Raw genomic sequence first — 21,565 nt, 5'->3', positions numbered from 1 at the left:
CTGAACTTCTTGAAACTTGGGATGAATCAAGAAAGAGCCTTTAGCAAATGAAAGGCAGTTTTTGAATTCAGCAACCACCAGATGTAATTTAAAAGAGAATGCTTAAAGAAATAAGGAGCCTAATAGACACGTGGGTGTTGCAGTGTAGAAGAGCTGAAATGGTGGACAAGGTTGTGTCTTTCCATTGTCAGATCTGACTGATGTGGTAAGGGGAATGTGAAAAGACTTGCTGGTAAACATTGTGTAGATTTTCAGTGGAAACACAGATACTTTTCACCACATGCCTTACCTTGTGCAGGTGGAGGAACTGATCTGCCAACTCAAGAGTGGGCTTACATAAACTGGGACTTACTGTATTGTCTTTATTTTCTGACCATCAGTTTGTAACTGACTAGCGGTTATGGCTGAATTGTGGATGCCCCATGGTATAGAGACATTTTACTGACCCCATTATTCTGATTTTTTGTGGCAATTCTTAATGTTATATAGCAACTGCTGTTAAGAAGTATCATGAAGGAAGTGAACAGGTATGTGTGTGCCTGTGATCTGTGGTCTTTGTTGCTTAGGAGAGTCTTTCTGGTTTGTGAGATCTGGGGGTGGGGTTTTTTTCCATTCCCACCTGTCGTATCATACAAATCCAGAGAAAAAAATGGACTGTATTTTAAAGTTCTTAATTGAAAAGCTTGAGAGGAAGTCTCCTGGACAAGTAAATAAATTATTAGAGCTGTTTCAGTTGGACCAGAGAAAACTTAATGGTGATCAGGGCTTCTAAAACCTTTCCTTGAGATTTTTTCCTTTTAATTCAAAAAGATTTCTGAGCTACTAACACCTGGCCTGTGATACAGCTGACTGTCACTATGGACTAAAAATGGGAAAGATCACAGTTAAAATGGAGAAATGGCACTGGAATATTTTTTTTGCTGTAATTCTTTGAATAACACTGTGTGATAATTAAAAGAAGACTCTTTTAACATGCATTTGGTGTACTACAGCACAAGATTATGTATTTCACTGGCAATTTTATTTTTAAAACACCTGAGGATTAAGTTAGCATAATTTACACATAGACAGTAATAAATACGTAATTTCTCCCTAACTGTGGCCGATTGTACACTGTAAATGACCAAAGAAGTGGTAAAAGGAGCAGTCCTTTCCTTTTACTTTTTCACCTGTCTTTTAAGAATTGAAGTAACTTTTCAAGTATAAATTAATCAAACTTAACACCATTCCACTGAGGTTCTTCAGAGTTACTATGTCCTGTGTTGCTACAGGTATTCACAAGCAGGTGAACTAAGGCGAGTAGTATTGAGTGACTTGCCAAGTCAGTCAGTCACAGAACTGGCAGTAAAACCCAGGAGCGTTTACTTGTAATGCATCTCTTTTTTGGCCATTAAGTCACTCTTCATCCTTGCTAGTCGTTGGATCATTTAGATGGAAGAGGATGTCAGAGTAGTGTCTGCCACAGTTGTTTGTTAATTTTGAGTGTGTTACTGTATGTCATCACAAAATTCTGACATTCAAAGCCGATGAAGTTGCTGTCATCTCACCTCCCCTAAGTAATGAATGTCCCAATTTAGGGATTTGAATTGTGTCCACAACTGCAAAGGATCATGAGAGAGTGGGGAGAAAAAGACACAAAACTGACATGGGCAGATTTATCAAAGTTATTACCATTTATTGTGTCTTAAAACAGGAGGAAAATATATCAAGTCAGTGATACTCATTTTGTTTCATGATTTCATAAAACAAATACAGGGTTACTCCTCACTTCACCTGAAAGCTAATAAAAATTCTTTCTTGTTGTCAGAGCTTATGTTTTTCCAGGAAAATGAAGAAAAGTGAGCTTAGTTCAGCAGCACTTTATTGTTGGGCAACATCACAACATATGGTATATGTTTTTCACTCAGCGAAGGAAGAGAAAGGTGCTGGCAATATTTTCATATTTATGGAAGGCTGTGCATTACAAATCTTCTGTTTTGGAGAAATGCTTTGTTGAGACAGTTTTTATACTATTTTACCACTCCTCCATATACGCTTTACAGTGAAAATGTTTCTAATGGTTTTATTAATGCTATTTTTCATATACCTTCTGCTTGAAAGTTCATGTAGTCTGTCTTAGAGACATGGAATTTAGCTATACAGACAAAAGATGGGAGAAAATAATTTCTTTTAGTTATTCTATTAAAAATAATCTAAGTCATGTTAACCAGCTTATTACAATGTCACTATTTTAAAGCTTAGTATCCTTGGAAATACATGAACACAGGAAGCAAGGGCTAAGTCCCCCTAGCAAGAGAGAAGCTTTTACAAGAAAATGGACTTTAAACAAGGTTTCGATATTATGCATGCTGGGCCTTCAGAGGAGAAATCAAAAAAGCAGGAGAGGTCTTTTCTCTGGAAGTTTGCTTTTTTATTTAATGAGGCAGCTCTTCAAAGAGAATGTGATAGTCATTCCTGGAGGGCATGGTTTGGTGAGCAGGGATACAGGTGAAACTGTATTGTGCATCAAAAAAGCAGATGATGAATTTGCTTTGTATCTCATCTCATGATTTCATCAATCTATACAAGTATGTGTTTGGGGGTGGAGGACATTCCATGTGCAACAGAAGTTTGAACAGCTGAAACTCAGCATGGATATGGTGCCCATAGACCTCATTTTGGTGCCAGGAAAATAAAAATGTGTTTAAAAGTCATTGCTTATTGCTTCATGTGCTTGATTTATAGGCACATGTATGTGATTAAAATTTGCACATTTTAACTGTACATATAATATATGTGTATCTCAAAGTAAACAAGAGCATGGATAGGGTGGAATTTTAGCTTAGTGCTTGCTTTCTAAGAATTCTAATTTTATAAGCTCAACTTTAAATTTAGCTTTTCATAGTATTTTCCCTTTACTGTATCTGAAAGACATAAACTGAAGTACAGGAAGGGATATTTCTCACAGCTGTCTAAACTAGAAAAAATACATTTTCAACTTGATTTTAATTAATATTGCAAAATAGCCTTCACACAGTTGTAGATCAAGGCTGTCCAAACATGTGGAATTGTAACCGGTTAGGAGTTTGAATCTACAGCTACATGTTCTGCTGTCCAGATAAATGCTCACTGCAGCAGATGTTGGCACATCTGTTATGCCTCCCCATTTCGATTGGCTGCCTGGGTGTTTAGAAAGTGCTGATGAGGCAGATAAATCTTCTGACACGTTTCAGGCCCAAAGCAGGCAGGCAGCAGTAATAATGATGTTTACAGAGCCAAGTGCTGGGCAGTAACATTTTGAAATACAGCAAAAATAAAGTATGGGTTTACCTCCAATAGCAGAAATTTATTGTAAAATGTGAAAGCTAATTTTGCCAAGTGATTCTCAGCTCATTTTAACTACAGCTATGATAACCGTAAACCTTTGGACTTTGTGTATCTAAGGTTTGCTGGCTAGAAAAAGGCACTTGCTACAGTTTAGAAAGAGCGCTAAGCTATGAAGAGACTCTTTAATAAACTTAGGAGAGTTGGGAATCAAGTTTAGAAACAGCTGCAGCATATGTGTTTTTTGGAAGGGGAATAGCTGTCTTCTGGGGGCTTGAAGTTCCTCATCTTATCAGAATTCTGACTTGCAACAGGTTTTCCTCTACCATTTGAAACATGTCAGATTTGAAAGTTTTTACACCATTAGAGTCAGAAAAACTCCAGACATTGGGCTTTTCTCCTGAGAAGGTCCGTGGTGTATCAAAGAGGACATTCATGGACAGAGGAGGATATATTTGCTTTCTGAGTACACAGAGCTTTTGCAGGTGTTGGATCCCTTCTGGATCTTAATCGCCAACAGAGTGAATGGCAAACTGAAATGCAGAAGGCGGCACTGTAAAGATTTTAGCAATGATGTCCTGTGCTAATATTGTCCCATTCCCTTCAGTAGACAGCACCACTACATTTTCCAAGTTGTTTTGAAGTACCACCATTCGAGGCAAGTCCGGAAATCGCAGAGAGAGCCTACTGTAGAGGGGCAGAGAAGCGGATGCTGATTATATAGCTGATATAGTTGGTTATGTTTTATAGTATACAGTCTACAAAGTCTCTGGACAACCCTTCCAGTGTTTGACTACCCTCATGGTAAGAAACACTTCCCTGAATATCTAACTGAAATTTCCTGAGTGGCAGCTCATGTCTGTTGTCTCGTGTGGCTGTCACAGTACACCTCCAGGAAGAATCTGCTTCTGACTTCTCTGGACCCTTGCATTTGGTACTTGAAGGATGTAGTAAGATCTCCTTATACTTCTCTTCAAAAGGCTAACTGGGTGCAGTTCTCCTAGCCTCCCCTCACAGGAGGTGTGCTCCAGTCCCCTAATTAGTTCAGGGACTTCTAGCCAGACATGGAGTGCTGTATTCCTGCCTGATAACCAAGAGAAGGTCCGTTCTAACGTTTTATATCAAAGTCATTTTCACTGGAAAACAGATTGGGAGCAAATTCTGAAAAGCCCCCCAAAAAACCTGGACTGGTAAAGTTTGAGGGCTTCCTCCCCACCAGTTTCACCCCAGTGATTCCTCAGCTGTATCTTATTTTTCGGTGTTGAAAGCCAAAGAGTTTCAATATGAGCGTCAGGATAGGAGCTTTAATGAAAAGTCAGAATTTCAGAATTTTTTTCCTCAAATACATGTGATAATAAATCTCTTTCCTTTATTTTTTGTCAAAATTGTCCAAAAGCAAAGGACTCCTTTGGAATATAGAGGCTGTGAGCCAATGTGACAGTTTAGTATCACACACTGCACAATGGAATAGTTACTACTCCAGTCTGCTTATCTCATTTTAACATTAGGTTCAGTTTCTGCCTTGACTGTGCTATTCCCACGTACTTTGTTCAATGAGAAGAAAGTGAGAATGCAGAGTCTAAATTAGTGAAAAGGAAACCCTTTGCTGCATGTCATCAGCTGGTTAATTATACTTTAAACTCTTCCCTTATCCTTGCAAGTTCACACATTCAGTGAAAGACCAAAAGTGAGGACCAAAGCTGACTGCTGAGAAATACAATATATAAGCAGTTCATCATGGATCTCTCTGCTCAGAAAGCAAGAATTCGTGGTCTTCTCAAGTGCAGGATATACCAGAAGGGGTGTTGGGTCTCAAGCGAGTGAAAACATACATGCATATAGAACACAGGAAAATATATGTGTATAGTTAAGTACTTCTAATAAATTAGCATTCATACTGCACCTTTGGGAAGAACAGAAAAAAAGAGAATGGATAAAGAGTTGGAAGAATTAGGGAGGAAAGTAAGACTATGGCTTGTTTGAAATAACAAAGTATGCTGAGGACATTTTACTTTCCAGTAAGTGTGATCATCTAGCAACAGGGAAAAAATGGTTTTTAATAGCGTTTAGAGTACTTTATGTTTGATAATTCCCATAAGGGTTGGGTTTTGGATTTGTCTTTTTGTCAGGAATCTGAAGACTTGGTATTATGCATGCTAGCTAAGGGGGGAAACTCAGGTTCAAGTGGATGTTTGTGGCTTCCTGGAGGATATACGGTCAGCTGTTGAGCCTTTTGCAACCAGGAAGCATGTGATCTGTAAAGGATTTTTTTTTCCCTCTTTGACTTCCTTATGAGATACACACACTGTAAAGTCCACCACGTATCTTTAAGCTCAAGGCTTACAGTACCCTTTAAAAGCAAGTCAAAAAGGCCACACCAAGCCTGCAAGGCCCACAGAATTAAAAGTTGTATTTATCTCATCCCCCTATGCTTAGACCCTTTCTCCCACTGTAACGCTAAATTTGTTCATAGCACAGTGATCAAATGTTTCGCACATTCCTAGTCCAGCTCCATCGTTCATCCAGCCCAGCCCGTTCCCCCATCTGCTCCACTACTGCTATCTGCCCCCCGCAATCCTCACCCGTTGGGAGTCTCAGCTGACACTTGGGTGTCTCCCTTCTCCCACTCATAGCCATCAGACTGTTACTGATCATTACACATCAGACTGCAGAATGTGCACTGGCAGGCTTGCCCTGCCTTTAAGTTACTCCATTGTTTGATTTCCTACATGGAAGTGTAGTGTTCACCAAAATTTTCTCTCCAGAGCTGCAGGGAGAGAATGAATTCCTGTATCCAATGGAGTTTCTTTATTATCTAAGCTACGGGGCCAAATTCTGCTCCCACAGTCACAACATGATATTTCATTAACAGGTGCCTATATGTCAGCATATTAATTCTCTTTTTCTTCTGCTACTACTTTTATTTTTTCTTTCTTTCCCTTTTAACACTGGTATCATTGTCTACAGCATCCTGCTGTCCCAGAGCATTCTTTGTCTGGACACAAAGCAGCATGTGGCTCTAAGTGTAGCTATAAAGCAGGGATCAGCAGGACAGTGATTTTGTTTTTAAATATTTCTCATGCATTGTTGTATTTGCATTTGGATTATGCATTTCAGAAATGCTTGCTGATATTTTTCCTTTCTGCTTTGATGTGAACAAATCTTGTGTCAGATATTCTTAAATCTAAACCAGACTTTAAAAAATGAGGATTAAATGAGACTTTAGCCTATAAGGTAGAGCCCCCACCCCTTGGACAGAGCATTGTTTTTCCCCACCATGTGGAATGGAGATAACCCTCTGTTTCTTTGTGGTAAGCTACCAACCAAAATCCATTCTGGTAAATCTGACACCCAATGTGATTTGTCGTTTCCGATGCTGTTTATGAGAAGTCAGGACAGTCTTCTGTCAAAATTGATAAGTGAGAAGACAGTGGGGAATGCAATTTTATTTGTAACAGCACAGCTGCCAGCAGTTCCAGCTTGTTTACGTCTAGGCTGGCTCTGTCTTGCTCCGTAGCTTTTCTGTTTCCATCCAAATAGCCCCCAAGTACATTGTGGATTTGCCCGTCTATGTAAAATCTACATAACAGAACATACTGAGAGTGTTAGAGAGGGGGGGGGAAAAACTCGTTTCTTTAGGTTATTTTCTCAACTCAAGAATCTCAGTTGCTTTAAAAGCAAAATCTTGAACTCTACCAAATCTCCATAGGCATTTACAGAATGTGTTCTAAAACTGAACTATCATCTACTAAAATCCTGTGATGCTCAATACCTTCCGTGGTAAAGGTACCAGAGGAGTTAAGAGCTTTGCTTTTCTGATGGAAGCATTCTTCTTCTGGTGGAAGAGGCCAGTATTTGTAAATTAAATCCACTACAGACATTTAAACATAAGTTTATTCATTGTGAAAAGAATGCAACAGGACCTCGCAGTGGCCTGGGAAGGTTGAGGGTGATTTCATTGCACTCTGCTGCATAGCCTACAATTAGTCTGTGATATGTAGACATTAACATCTTTCCTGGAAAATGCTTTTGACAAGAGAGTGTAACTCTTGGTGGCGTTAGGATAGTTCTCAGGTCTAGGAAGCCTTTGTTTGCCTGCAGTATTACTTGCCTTCAGTCTGGCAGTCCCAGAATCCCGGGTGGTTTTGATCTTTTTTTGTTGGTACACTTAAGAAGACTGCAGTGATAGGCATTTCTTCTGTATGTAGTCTCTCCTCTGAGCTGTTTCTTTACAGTAGCCCACCCTAAACACACAGTTATCATGGAGGTAAAGTGAGAGAGGGGGATATGTTTGACTGATCTACCTTATGATAGAGGGGCTTTTCTAGCAGACTGAAAATGCTTGTTTCCTTTTGCCATTTCTCTTTTTGTGGTTATTAATAAATAAGGAGTCTTCTACATGGTTTGTCATTAAAAGGTAGGGTCCAGAGATGGCTGTAAATGTCACTGCTCTGGTTCTGTGAATTGTGGGGTCATCTAACACTTTTGTTTTCTCATTATAACTGTATATCCTATCTCTGTGTTTTCAAGAGTTGCAATTATGCTCTTAAATGAATTGTTTGGTGATTGCCAGGGGAGTCTCTGCAGTGTAACTGACCTGCCTGGCATGCACTAACACATGGTTATATACATACTGTATGTACCTATATACTCATATACATAAATTTACACACACATACTACCTCCGCTCTGCATACACAGACACATGCGCATACAAGTAAACAACTAAATATGTAACATCCACCTCAAGACTGTAAAAAAGTATCTACCTTAAAATGAAATTACATTGTTAAATGTACATTGGAGTCACCACAGACTCTCTTTGTCTGAACAGAAATAGGTAGCCCATAGGAAAAAAAAATAAGCCATCATATTTAAAATAGATTGTTGTGATGACTTCTGCTGACATCTGTGCTGTTCTTCTGACATCTTTTGTCTGAGTTTCCTCAAATTACTTCTGGTCATTGTTAAAAACATAACTGCTAAACAAAGCCTAGCTGAGAGAGCTGGAAATCTGATTGGGGTAAGGTGAAATGTGATACTTGTTTGAAACACCAAGTGTCTGTTTCAAGTGTGTATGTAGTCTTACCTGTTGTACATACCCCGATCATTTGTACGTGGCAGTCACAACTCCTACTGCATGGTACAAATTCAGAGGTGAAATAAATGGTGTTATAAAAGGAAGAGTAAAGAACACCGTTTATTCTGCTGATGATGCTTTTTGTTGCAAACCCGGGCCTTTGTTTCCTCTGTTTTACACCCACACCCATTTGTAACATGTCATACTGTTCTCATCACTTCTGAATTTGAGATGAATTTTTCTTTTCAGTAGCTCCACTGTTAGCTCTCTACCCTCCTTGGACTTCATTAGATTGAACTGTTCTTGTAAGAAGAGTGGAGGGATAGCTCTGGTTCTGTTTGTATTGTTTATTTTTATTTCATGAGCAGAAGTACTTGCCAGTGATGACAAGTGTACAGCATTATGAAGATTAACTATTATAGGAGGTAGCAATTTAAATGACCAGTGATTTGGCAGCCTGGAAGAGGTGTATCCTTCCAGTCATGTGGAGGAAGAGACCAGTAAAATGAATGTGATTAGTGAGATGCTGCCAGGATGCTCAGCTGTTTGGAGCCCTGCCTGATAACCATCCAAGTGCTTACTGGTCACTCCCAGTGATGAGCTAAGAACTACAGAGTCAGGATTACTGAACACAATTATGAGGTTGAGAGCGAGCTTTGCTTGGTTTCCATAGTTTAAGGAAATCACTAGCAAGAAGCTGATAAAATTGATCTGATTTTGCAGAGCAACCTTCTTATAGTAACCATGACAGAAAGTATGAAGAGCAGCCAAAATTCAGCTATGCATGTAAACTGGAGGTTGGTCTCACCCATAAAGATGCAGAAACAAGACGATACTGAAGAGTGAATCTTAATTTTAAGGTGTGTGTAGTCCCTGTGCACTTCTGTTTGATGCTTCAGAAGAGTGACACTAGCTCAGATGGATGAGTACTTTTTTGTTCATTATAACCAGTTTATTAAAATAAGTCAGACCTTAACATACTTTCTCAGTTAATTTTTCATTGAGCTATTCTGTAAGTACTCTGTTCTTGGCCTTTTGTGCTTCATTCATTCAGTTAATCATTCTGTCAATTATACCATTAGCAAGATGAACATTAAAACAGCTTCTCGGCTATTACTACAGGTAAAAAGGAAAAGCAAAGATAAAAGTAACTACTCTTTTCTTCTTGTGCTTTGTTATTTTGGTTTTCTTTTTTCTTTTTTCTTAAAAATTATGGTGAATATTACACTCCACCTTGGATCATCAGATATTGAGTCCACTCATTGCATTCAATAAGCCTTGGTTTCTTCCGAAAGTGCAGTCAAAGCTACAACACAAAATAACTAGCCTGGCACAAGGACACTGCTTTTCAAGTACTTGTGAAAGAAACTGAGGAAAACAAGGACATAATCATAAAACCTGTCAGCTAAACCTTGGTGTATTTTAGCATTTGCAAACTCTTAGGTCTTCCCAGCTATGAGGTACATTGTATAAAGAGTTTGGAGCTCTGCCTGATAATGGTCCATAAAGGGATAGAACATAAAGGTGTTTCAGCTCACACCTGGTATTGTTTCAGAGATGGCTGTGACACATGGACACTTATTTAGTGATGGGCAGTAATTCACTAATTGGTGATAACTGCATTGTTCTGGGTGGCTGTGAAGATAACATTCTATTTTTTGTATTTTTTTCCTTGATGTTGCAATAATAGCGACTAGTAACAATTCATAACATGGTTTTGATCCAAGAGGTACTAATAATCATCCTATGCTACAGAAAAATTGCTGAACCCAGAGAGACCTTCACAGACTGCCTCCCTCTGAACGCTTTTGCCTTAGAACACATTACATTACTGTGTGCTTTGTGGATGGAATTTGTCAGCCACCTTAGAGACTTGAGCCAAGATGCAGCTCTTCCATACATTGTAGGATGAAGATAAAGCATATCTGAATTGCATTGTTCATTTCACCACACAAGAACTTTTCTAAACTGGCAGCTTTTTATCTTTTGGTGAAGTAGGAATCCTTCTCCACTACGCTGTGCTGACTTCCTTTTCTAAAAGCTATATAAAGTGTTGAGTTGGCTCCTAATTTAAAACCTGGTGATTTTGTACTTGTAAATAGAAAAACTTCCCTTCTCTTTTCTGTCTTTTTTTTTTTTTTCTCCCGTTCAGGAGAGTTGATCGAAGGGGAAAGAGAAGAAAGCACAGTTTTGGTTTTACAGGCTGGACTATACTGATATATAAGCATCATGAAAAGCTGACATTCTTTTCCTCTAAAGATAATGGAGTTGAATGAGACAAGGTAGATGCTAGTTAATGCTGAGAAATTAAATAGTTGACTGCATCATAAACAGAACGTGTTTAGGATCCTTTATCTTACCATGTCACAAAAATACTAGCCCTGAACTATGAATTACAGGTTCTGTTACACTGGAGAGTAACACTGATTAAAATTAATTTGGTGTTTGACTGTGTCTTGATGGTGAGATGATTTTCTCATTGTAATGAGGACTTAAATGTTAACTAAAATGATCACACACCATCCATTTAAGAAAAACACTGTTGTGTTTTGATTCCATGCTGTCCCTTCTAATGGTGTTACCGGAGTTCATGGGACCCATTACTCTGATATACTGTACGGGTGAAGGGAACTCAATAGCTATTACGGTTTTGATAGTCTCTCTTGGTCCTTTTAGTGGTGTGCAACAATTGCTATAAAGGCAGATGGGGAATATTGGAAGGATGTAGAGTATTTATAATATTTCTACAGTGCCTTTCAAACACTCTGTAATCATTTATTCTTTTATGTCCTGCTACTCTGGTGGTGGCTGCATTTTTTTCTGTTTATAGATAAGGAAAACAAGTCACAAATTTACGTGAGGTGACTGCACCAAAACAGTTAAAATTGAACAAGCAACAGGGACTTAAAGGCAGAAAACTTCTGCAAGCCTGCTAAAAAACTGTCTGATGAGGCAAAATCTTACTAATTTTTTTTCAAAATTATGATGAATTTGAGAAGGTAGGGAAATTTCCTTTCCTCAGTATAGAGCGTCATCCAAGGAAGAATCTCAAACACATGCCCAGTAATCTAAAATACACCCAGTGATTTTTCAAAAAATTTACATTTCTTGATCTTGCAACCAGTTACTTGTATCAGTAAGTTCATCCTCTGTCATTTGCAATGGTAACCTTTTTTTAAGGTTTTCTTATTAAAGGTTTCCGTTCTGGAAATGGGTCGGTGTGTTTCCATACACAAATAAATTGCAAGGGGATCAGCAAGTTCCCTTGTCAGCATAGTCTCAGGAGAGTCCCAGTCCTAGGACACCATGTGTAGATATGACGTAGCCAAGTGTAGAGTTTACCTTTGTCATACAATAAAATAATGTTGAATAATTGATTAACTTTTGTTAGTTATACTTGTCTACAGTACATACAGTAAACTAGTCTCCTTGCCTTTCACAGCCAGTAAGTCAAGAGTGGACAAAAATGAAAAATCGACATAGAATGGGACAAGACAATAGTCTTGTCCCCCAACTCTAAGCCCATTAGAGCTGAGGCAGTGTTTTTCTCCTCAAACCTCCATTGCACTAGAGCAACCCAAGAGTTACAGTTTCATGGAAAGAATTCAATCAATATCTTTGCTAATTCTGTGAATATAGTAGGTCAGATTCTACAAATATCACAGAGGGTCAGGGATTCCCCAGCAGTTCCTGGGCAAGGGACACATCCGATCTCAAGCTTATTCTGAGTTTCAAAGCCACCCAATTGCCTCCAAATACTGAAAGTTCTTGTGTGGACTTTGAAAGTCTCCTGTCTTGGGAAGAGGGTAGCTTGCTGTTCATCGCAACTAATTTGCATTGAGCTATAATTTCTTGTTTGCCTTATTTCTCACCCGTACAAAAAAAATTCTTCTCATCACACAGAAGTGTAAGAAGGCAAGACAAACAAGGGATCAGAGGATGAGAGAGAGGAAGGAGAACAAACTGGCAGTAATTATAGGTTGTACACATCGTTCATACATAGTGAAGCGGTCACTTTAGTAGATGGGACTTCCTGCTTATCGGGCTGTAATTTCTTTACAGATTTCTATAGGTGAGATGAGAGGATGGGTTATAAGGTGAAAGTAAAAGGAAGGTGATGCAGGGGCTGTGTAGGCACGGGTAGTTACTGAGAACGGAAATGTTTGGGCAGAATGGAAGAAAAGGGTGAGTGAGACTGCTTTCTGTGAATATGGGTGAAGGGGCGCTTAGGGAAAGAGTGAACTGAGAAGGGCTTTGAAGATGAGGACAGAAGGATTGTGTTAGTGGAGAGGGATGCCAGGGCAGGATCGTTCAAATAGAGGTGAGTCTGACAGGCAATGATGAGACAGGGACAGAGCTCAGCCACACTATGGTTGGGTTGAATAGTGCTGAACAGGGAGTAGCTAATCCTGACAGAAAGTGGGGGAAGGATTCAAAGGTGTGCATGGCTTAGTAGAGACCATTGGCAGAGTGGTCAGCGAAGAAAAATAGGGCAGAGGAAGCTTTCCATGTATGCAGTTAATCCAGCACAGTGTCATCAGATGGCTAACTCTTGTCAACATCTTCTGAGTGTGGCAAGAAGAAACTTTACCAACTTACCTCTTAGGCTGTAATCTATTTTCCAGTGTGTGGAGGGAAAATGTGAAGGGTTCAGAGCTCTCTTTGCCCCAAAAAGACTGTTTAAGAATGGTCACTGAAGGGTTCATGATCTGTTTTCTAACAGACCATAAGCTTTACTCTTTGTAATCTAGCTTTTAATAGAAAGACCCACTACAGCTGCAAACTCATGCAAACTTTTACAAGGTCTCCTTTAATAGCCCTTAACCTCTTTTCAGCAATTCTAGAAAGCCAACAACCCAGTTGATGAGATTTACAATCTACTTCTCTACCACTTGAGAGAAATGACAGCATTAACCTAGCCTTCCCTCCCCAAAGAGGTGACAGCTTCTTGTTTGGTCTTACGTCTCCTGAGACTGACAGCCTGTAAACTCGTTTTCCATCATTGAAGTGATTGGGAGCCAGAGGCTACAGCCACTACTCCATCACTTTAGAGGATGACCAGTATAACTGGTTTTCAGTCCTTTGGGAGCATGACCTGTGCCTCTTTGCTGTCTTTTCTATGTCTGAAGAAATGAGCTACCTTGGAAACTTGCATCCCAGTCTTTCAAGACAAGGTAGTCCTTATTCTAATTTCCATGTCTATCTTTTAACCAAATAATTTATGGCAAAACACTTTAAAGTATTTTCTTCACTGTGGCAATGCACTGAATTATTGTTCTGCCTACACAGAGAAAGAAGCAGCAAGTCAAAGATTTAGCAGTTTGGCATTGATTTCTGTCATTTGGCAGCAGAATACTTTGTGTTGAGAGGCAGCTGCCCCCAGAGCACCCAAAAGAGGGGGAGGCTGTCGTCTCCTGAGCTGTCTCCTCAGTCCCTTTCCTTCCACCATCTGTCTGTCAGCACTCTTCATGAATGTCCAGATATTGTTTCTCAAAGATTTTTAAAATGCTGAATTTTGAAGACTGTCAGTTCAATCCCTACATGTACACGCACAAAACCCAAAGAGAAAGCAGCTATATGTGTGTGTGCATGTATGCATGTATCTAAAGAGATTTCAGAGAAGGAAATTACATTCTTACGAAGTCATTACTGCTGCCAAACTTATTGTTTCTTCTGTTAAAGACCAGTTGAGAGAAAAAAAAAAAAAAACACAAACACTAAAAAGCATCTGTCGCAAAATGCAGTGTTAAATGCATTTGACCATGATGGTCCAGGTTCTCTAGTGTTTCAATTGCTGCCCTTCTGTTCAAGTGTTTTCAGATGTGCTTGTTATATACAGTTAAAGATCAGACTTGTGCTCAGAGACATGATTTAGTATTTTACACTAAGTGCTTTTAAATTTTCCAAACTTTTTTGTCAACCCTGATTTGTTTGAATGTGACTAGGATGTAGCATGTTTGCTGTAAAAAAGAAGATGCTGTGAGGTTAGTCGTGCAGATGTGCAGCGAGAAAAAGGCAGTTATCTGGAATGACTTCCAATGCAAAGCAAGAGACCTTATCCAACTTCTCTCTCATGCTGAAGGAGATATTGCTCAAGTATGTACTTGAGCCTAGACTGAAATAAATGAAATGGTTGTTGAGCCTTTAACACTAAGTAGCAGTATCTCAGTCATAGGTATCTACAGCTTCTAAGTGGCCACAATCATACACAGTCATCAGACTATGCCCCATGCAGACATTTAGGAAAGAGGTAGTCTCGAGAGTGCTGAGTACAGTTCTCAGCTCTAATCTCTGTTACTAGAAGGAGAAAGAAAGCTGTGGCAACTCGAGCACTATGCGCAGCCAGGGCCGTTGCATCCCAGTCAGAGGATATTAGTCACTGATATTTGTCATCAGCTGGTTCCCAGAGACAGTTTTAGCAAACCTCTTGGACTCCCAAGTGGAGCCTTTAGGGTCGTCATCATTTTCCTTTGCTCTTTAATGCCGTAAGTGGTTAAATCATTCTGCTCATTGAGCCAGTGCACTGAGAAAATTCCATTTGTTTGCAGCCTGAAACATTCGTACAGATTTGTAGTAACGTTTTTAGACAAATCATCCACAAGAACTTCAAGGTCATTCCCAACCAGAGAAATTATGTTCAGAGCAGTCCTTGGGGCCCCTGTCCAGCCTCAGCACAGGGAGAAAGGAGGTTGTGCTGGCAGGACAATGAAAGTCAATGGATTTCAGCTTGTGCACAGCTCCTCATTTGCCTTGATTTAAAGGTCCCAGTCTCAGTCCTTTATGGTGTATTTAGGCTTCCTTATAGGCCTCCAAGGGACCGCAAGCTTCTTTATTCCTTAAAAGTATACCTTGTTGCTGTAATTGAAGCCATTTTGTTACTGTAATTTCTCCCTAATATTACAGTTCTAGTCAAGTGTTCTTTCCCTCTGGAGACATCAATTATTATGGGTTTTGAATAGGCCTCCCTCCAGTACACATACTTTTCCTCCCAATGCCAAAATCAGGTCACTGAGATTCTCTTCCCTAATAAAACACTGTCCCATGTTTCTTCTTTCAAACCCAATGTATAAAGTGTACTGGCAACTAATTCCACTTCTTACCGCCTTATTTAAAACTCCTGCCATATTTAAGAACAAAGAATACTACAGGTTTCATGGCATTTTCTGCATTTTCTTAGTTTTCATTAAGACATCAAATGTCCAAAGTCCAGGGAGAAGTTTATAGGGTTTATGCAGGTACTGAACCCATGTAGATGTGTACGTTGGTTGCAGGTTTTTCTGTAAGTTGTAGTATTTTGACACCTAGTACCCACAACTCAGTTGGACTCAGTAGTGAGTCCTCACTGCTGTGCGTCCTGTACCTGTTTAGGGATTAATCTGAGTGACATCTCTGGGAACAGGGAGAAACAAGCTCTGTATCACGGACTGAAAACTGAAGCATGTGTTTGTCTCTCTTCTTTTTTTGCACAGCCATGAGAAGCTTTTAAGCTCCAAATGTCACCTGCAGTCTCCCTTTAAATACATATATCAACTAAAGTTTCCCATTTGCAACCAAGCTAATACTCTGTGTTACTGGATTCATCATGCTCTGTTACAATTATTTGTTTCACAGTGTTCAAACCAAGTGCAGCTTTGTGATTTTTTTTGAATGATTCCCCCATGAAACCCTAAAGTTGCTTAACTCAGATGGGTGTATGTAGTAGTTATCACTGTGCCATCTGCCCTAAAACTTTCACTTTTCATGAGATGCCACTGCTGGGACATCTGGCAATAAAAATATGTTTTCTGCATCATCTCACAATTGAGGAGGATGCCACGGCTGTTCAGCTCCACGGGAGATTCCTTGAAGCATCCTTATGTTACCTAACAGCTTCTACAATGAAGCTATGGCACTAAACTGTGGAAGGCTGTATTTTTGCTTTATGCCTTGAATTGCTGTTAGAAGGGACTAGCACTTTTGTGATGGATTGATTGATGTGTAGCCAGTCTGTCTTATATCCTGTAAATCAATAGTTGCTGTGATAGGACTAAAATGACTATGTAATATACTGTAAGTCAGCTTCTATTATCCAAAAGCCAAAAAACCTGCAAAATCAATGCACAGCCATATTTCTCAAAGTTCAGCATGCCTTACTGAACTGTTTCTATACAGCTTGAACCTGCAATGTACTGGGTTTTCTCCTTCTCACGTCACAGAATATTTTGCCTCTTAAAGATGCACATAAAATATTGTGACTTGGGACTGGACAGTATGAGTAAGTCATACAGTATGAGTATGTTCTACAGTATGAGTATGCCAGCAGGTTGGTGCTCCCTTTCACTACACAATTTTTTCCACCCTTGGCAAAAGCCACCGTACGAGCCTGTGTGTTTTCTTGTAGGAGGTGGAGCTGTGCCGGATTAACAGCCAGGAGAAGCTGGGGCTCACTGTCTGTTACAGAACCGATGATGAGGAGGACACAGGGATCTATGTCAGCGAGGTAAGGACGTGGCAATGGGGAGGAGCGTGGGAGATGCTTGTGGTGGAAGGCTGAACATGCCAGGGAATGTAAGAGCAAGTGCTCTGAGACCAGAGTGCAGAAGTGTTGGCCATCAGCCAGCATGTGTCACTTTCGATTCATTTAGATTATCAGTTTAAATTATGTTGCCCAAGTAGTGTAATTATTACTGGTGAGCTTCTTTAATGTGAATGCTTTTAACTACAACATCATAGTTAGGGAAGTACAAAGCAGTCTGAGCACGGTCTGAATTTTGAAAGAAATCTGCCCTTATGATGGAGATCAGGCAGAGTGTTTAAGAAGAAAAGCACCTTCTCCACACCTTGCTTGCATTCTTTCTCTGCCACAGCCTCAGTAATCGTAACAGTGGATAATCATTATTTTATTATTTGTGGGTTTATTACGGTTGTGGTACACACAGACATACCGCAGGTGGGTGGATAGAGTCGCTTGGGAGCAAAAAGTAGAATCTGGATACTGAGAGGTGGGATGAACCCTAAGGTTTTCATTGGCTTCACTGGGAAAACATTGGCATCCAGCACGTATCACAGGGTGTTAGTATTTCACAGGGTCAGTCTGCAAGACTTCCAGGACCACTAGCTCCTTTTGGGTCTCTAGGCGTTCAAAGAGGGTTGCTTTTCTGGATAAGGCAGAAGACTTGTGAGTCCAAGCTCACTGGTGGTTGTCCTGCATGAACTTTGTTCCAAATTTGTCACTTCCATGACATGTTGAACCGAATTTGGGCATTAGAAAAAGATTCTTCACTGAGAGGGTGGTTGGTTGCTGAAACAAGGTCCCCAGGGAAGTGGTCATGGCACCAAGCCTGTCAGAGATCAAGGGGTGGCTGGACAACACTCTTAGTCATATGATTCAGTCTTAGGGAGCCCTGCGAGGAGCAAGGAGTTGGACTTGATGATCCTTACGGGTCCCTTCCAACTTGCGAAGTGACCTATGATTCTGATTCTAAATTCTGAGTGAAGCTCATGGGCAGAGAGGATCAGTAGAGAGAATTTTATATACCAGTGAACAGGGATGAAGGCAAGATTGCACATTCACAGGCCAGCAGCAATGTCAAGGAAGCTGAAAAGCACAACCTTGAAACAAGAATGAGGAATTAATATAAAATTACCCAAGAATAGGTTTTCCACCAGTTGTTAAGACACGGTCTGACCTTGTGAGGACAAAGAAAGTGCAGGAATCTCTTAATACACTCCAGGTTTATATCTGAAATGTGCTGGTTTTCCTACATGGTAGAAATTTCTCAGACCTTTTAAAGTGAATGTAATTATATTGTCTTTCGTACTTGATCAAGCACTTCAGAATCATTTCTTTTTCTATGACAACGCACAAGGAGAAAATAATATCTAACAGCTGTAGAGGGTGTAACCTGCAAACCAAATGCTCAACTCAAATGTTTGGTTTGAAAAAATAGCATATGGCATGACAAGGCAAAATAAATGATTTAAGATAACCCTCAAGTGAAAGGTGATAGATCGAATTGCCCTGCAATGAACAGCAGGTCATTGCTCAGGGATGAGCTATAGTGACTTTGATAAACTGTTAATGGAGCCCTAAACATCTATTTAGGTTAAACTAACTTAAAATTAACTGACTCAGACCAGAAGCAGTACCTGGGAGTGATCTATACAATACAGATCTTTTGTGGGTTTTTTGCTGTTGCCTCACAAGCTACAAAATTCCAGAGGAAGTAATGGATTGGTAACTGAGATAATCATTTAATAGTAAATGTTTCCATCAAAGAAAAATAAACCTGCTCTTTTCCCAAAGACAGGTCCATTTGTATAGACATATCAACTACTGCAGAAGCACCTCAGTCCATAGCGAACTTCCAGAGGAGAGAGACTCTGCCATTAATTCTTAGTGCTCTGACAGCTGAAGGTTAACACCTGATGGTGGCATGGGAAAGTATTAAGCTGAAAAATCATATGCTCCCAACCCTTTCTGTCTTTAGGCTTTTATCTGAAACAAGCTTATATGATTATTTAAAGAACTGTTGAATTCATATGACTCTAAAGGAAACTTCAGATTGCCTCCGTAAAAACGGTACTTTTTCAAACTGTGAAATTGTGCAGCTGTTTTCATTTCCAGTAAAAATCCTTCCGTGTTCAGTTACTGATATTGTCATGTGCAGGTTGATCCAAACAGCATTGCTGCCAGAGATGGCCGGATCCGTGAAGGAGACCGCATTTTGCAAGTATGTGACAATAAACTCTTCCTTAAACTCTTTCTTCAGACAAATGTGCAGTGCTGTCTTCTCTGTGAACTGTTAATGAGGGAAGGTAGTTCTCTTTGTTACCATGATCGATGAGAAAATCCATGTCTGTCTGTTTTTTAACACAATAGCTGGGAGCTGGAGTGTGTGTACTGAAAAATGAGAATGACAAACTCGTTCTGGCTCATGCCCTTATGTCCCATGTCTTTTTTTGCCATATTTATTAGCAAATCTCGTTTCCACTATGTTCATCTCAGTGTCAAATTCTAACAGGGATCCTGCAGACATAAATATGGGTGTCTGAGACTTGGTGAGCATTCACCGATCACATAAATTTGGGTAAAACTCACGTGTACTGAGCATAGATGGCAAAAGAGTTTTCATACAAAACAAAAAGTGCTGTTAGTGAATGATGATCTTGAATGTCCTTGAGGAGGGGGTTCATTAGGCTTTTGTTAATATTTTCTTTCCTCCACAAATAAACACTGCTTTTCTGAGCTCTTTTCTAATCCATCATCTTGGCTTTTTTTCTCCCTTTATTTCTATTGATCCACTCATCTGAAGAGCTGCCCCCAAGATAGGTTTGTGTGATACAGCAGAGCCCCTGTGGGTGAGGGTGGCTGGCGGCTGGCTGTGGAGGAGGGCAGTGTACAGAGAGGGAAGCAGGTAGAATGGCAGTGGGTTTCTGTTTTCAGCTGGCAGTGAATAGTATATTTTTTGCCCTAGTGATAAAATCTCAAAACAGCTGCCAAAAATCAGTAAACTGGAACGTCTGTGGTGTATTGTAGCATTTTAGTTCTGCTTCCCAATCGATTTCCCTTGTATTTTGACCTTTTTTCACTGAAGCCCGAGAAGTAGTTCCTAGTGTGATAAGTCACTTTTCTGTAACCAGTTCCATAATTGCCCTTCATTAGTTTAGGCACGTGAGCTTTCGGGTTGTCACAAGATTAGCCTGTTCCTTCCCTCCAGTCTTTTCATTTCTGCAGGAAATGTCTTTGCTGAAATCTGTACCCTGTATCTCTTACCCTGGTATCAGTTTTGGGAGTCTAGTTGACACAACAGGGTCTATGGGCTGGCTTACCAAAGTGGCTCATCTTTTGGAGAGGAAATAGTCAGTTACACTTTAATGTCAGGGCTCACTCAGGGGCTGCTGGTTTATTCTCTGTGTGTTTAGGAATGTGAAAATGTTCACAGAACAGATGGTGTTCCCCCCAAGAAGACACAGATGCCACGGTACAAGGGCAGTGAGCACTTGGTGGTACTTGGAGTGATGGGACCACATTATGGGGTGTGTCTAGGAGTGGAAAAGTCAGTGCACTGCCTTTTTCGTCTTTCTATAAAACACGTACTGAAGAAAGCAAACAAGATATAATGATATTTTTAACTTCCAAAAAGAAAAAAAAAATAGTTTATTCAACCAAGTAGAAACAATTTTCACTCTTACTGTTTCAAAATAAGGAAATAGAGAGTAGCTCCATTTTCTACTCCTGTTCTTGCTTTCTAAAATTTCTGGGTGAAGTGAAGAGCCAATAGCAGTTCGGGCAAATGTTCTGCAGTTCCTAATGAAATTCATTTCAATTGTGAGAAAAGACTCCAGGGGCGAGAGAAAAGCATAGGTAATTCTGCCGTCCTTTTGTAGACTGGAGCATTACTTTAATGTCAGTGCTGATATATAGCTATGAGTTTGATCATTAAGGTTAACACCCAGAGAGTTATGTGGGGTTTACTTTCATATCTGAAAACACATTGACCCTCTATCTACTCTTATTGATGAGATAACTCAGAGAAATAGAAGGTGACAGTGCCATTACAGGGGGATTACACTGAGGCTGGGAGAGAGCCAGATCCTTGAGCGTGGGGGCATTTTCTGTGGGTGGTGAATAGCATCGGTTAAGGCTGGGAGGGACACTCTGTTTTGTGTATTTCTCACAAAATTACAGCAGATTTCCTCACGTTTTTGAGGCTGAAACTGTCCCCTTCTCATTCTCACAAACCTCACACCTCTCCTGTCACCTTCACAGTCTCCTTAAGCATCTGCAAACCACCTGAGTATTTTACATGAAATGTTACAAAGTCGAGGGAAAGGTTTCATAAGGACAGTCCTGCTGAGACTTGCCTAAACTTTTGCTGTTTTTAGCTGTGAACCTCCAGGCTGACAAGTGCTGTCCATGGGAGTGAGATCCCATGAGTCAGGCTGAAGTCCTGCTCACCCCCCCGATGGTGCAGCTGGCGTGGGGTGGGCGCCGCTAGGCTGTGTGGGGACAGCAGGGATGCCACCTCCAGGGTCCGCGAGGGGCAGTTGTTTGGCTGATAGGAATCACGGCAGAAGCCGCCGTGGCTGGGGGTGTTTTGAACGACCTGGGGATCTGTTCCTGCACCTCTGTGGCTGCATCTCTGTGCTTGTCTGGTCTCCCACAGACCACAGCTATCCCTTCATGTAAGCTTTGAAGGG

At 40.2% G+C, this 21,565-nt stretch overlaps 1 protein-coding gene across 3 annotated transcripts in view; it reads left to right on the top strand.

The window, feature by feature from the left end:
- Window positions 1–21,565, top strand: part of PDZRN4 (PDZ domain containing ring finger 4) — a 251,760-nt gene that overhangs the window by 217,516 nt on the left and 12,679 nt on the right. For all 3 annotated transcript variants that reach the window (XM_086472509.1, XM_086472499.1, XM_009951841.2), the window contains 2 exons: window positions 16,764–16,862; window positions 19,033–19,095. In XM_086472509.1, coding sequence (XP_086328635.1) covers window positions 16,764–16,862; window positions 19,033–19,095 — 162 coding nt within the window. The remainder of the gene's footprint in view (window positions 1–16,763; window positions 16,863–19,032; window positions 19,096–21,565) is intronic.

The sequence above is a fragment of the Leptosomus discolor genome, chromosome 1 (genome assembly GCF_034619465.1).
Source record: "Leptosomus discolor isolate bLepDis1 chromosome 1, bLepDis1.hap2, whole genome shotgun sequence".
In the NCBI taxonomy this organism is placed as follows: domain Eukaryota; kingdom Metazoa; phylum Chordata; class Aves; order Leptosomiformes; family Leptosomidae; genus Leptosomus; species Leptosomus discolor.
The sequence above is the reverse complement of the archived record's forward strand: the minus strand, read 5'-3'. Positions and strand labels throughout refer to the sequence as shown.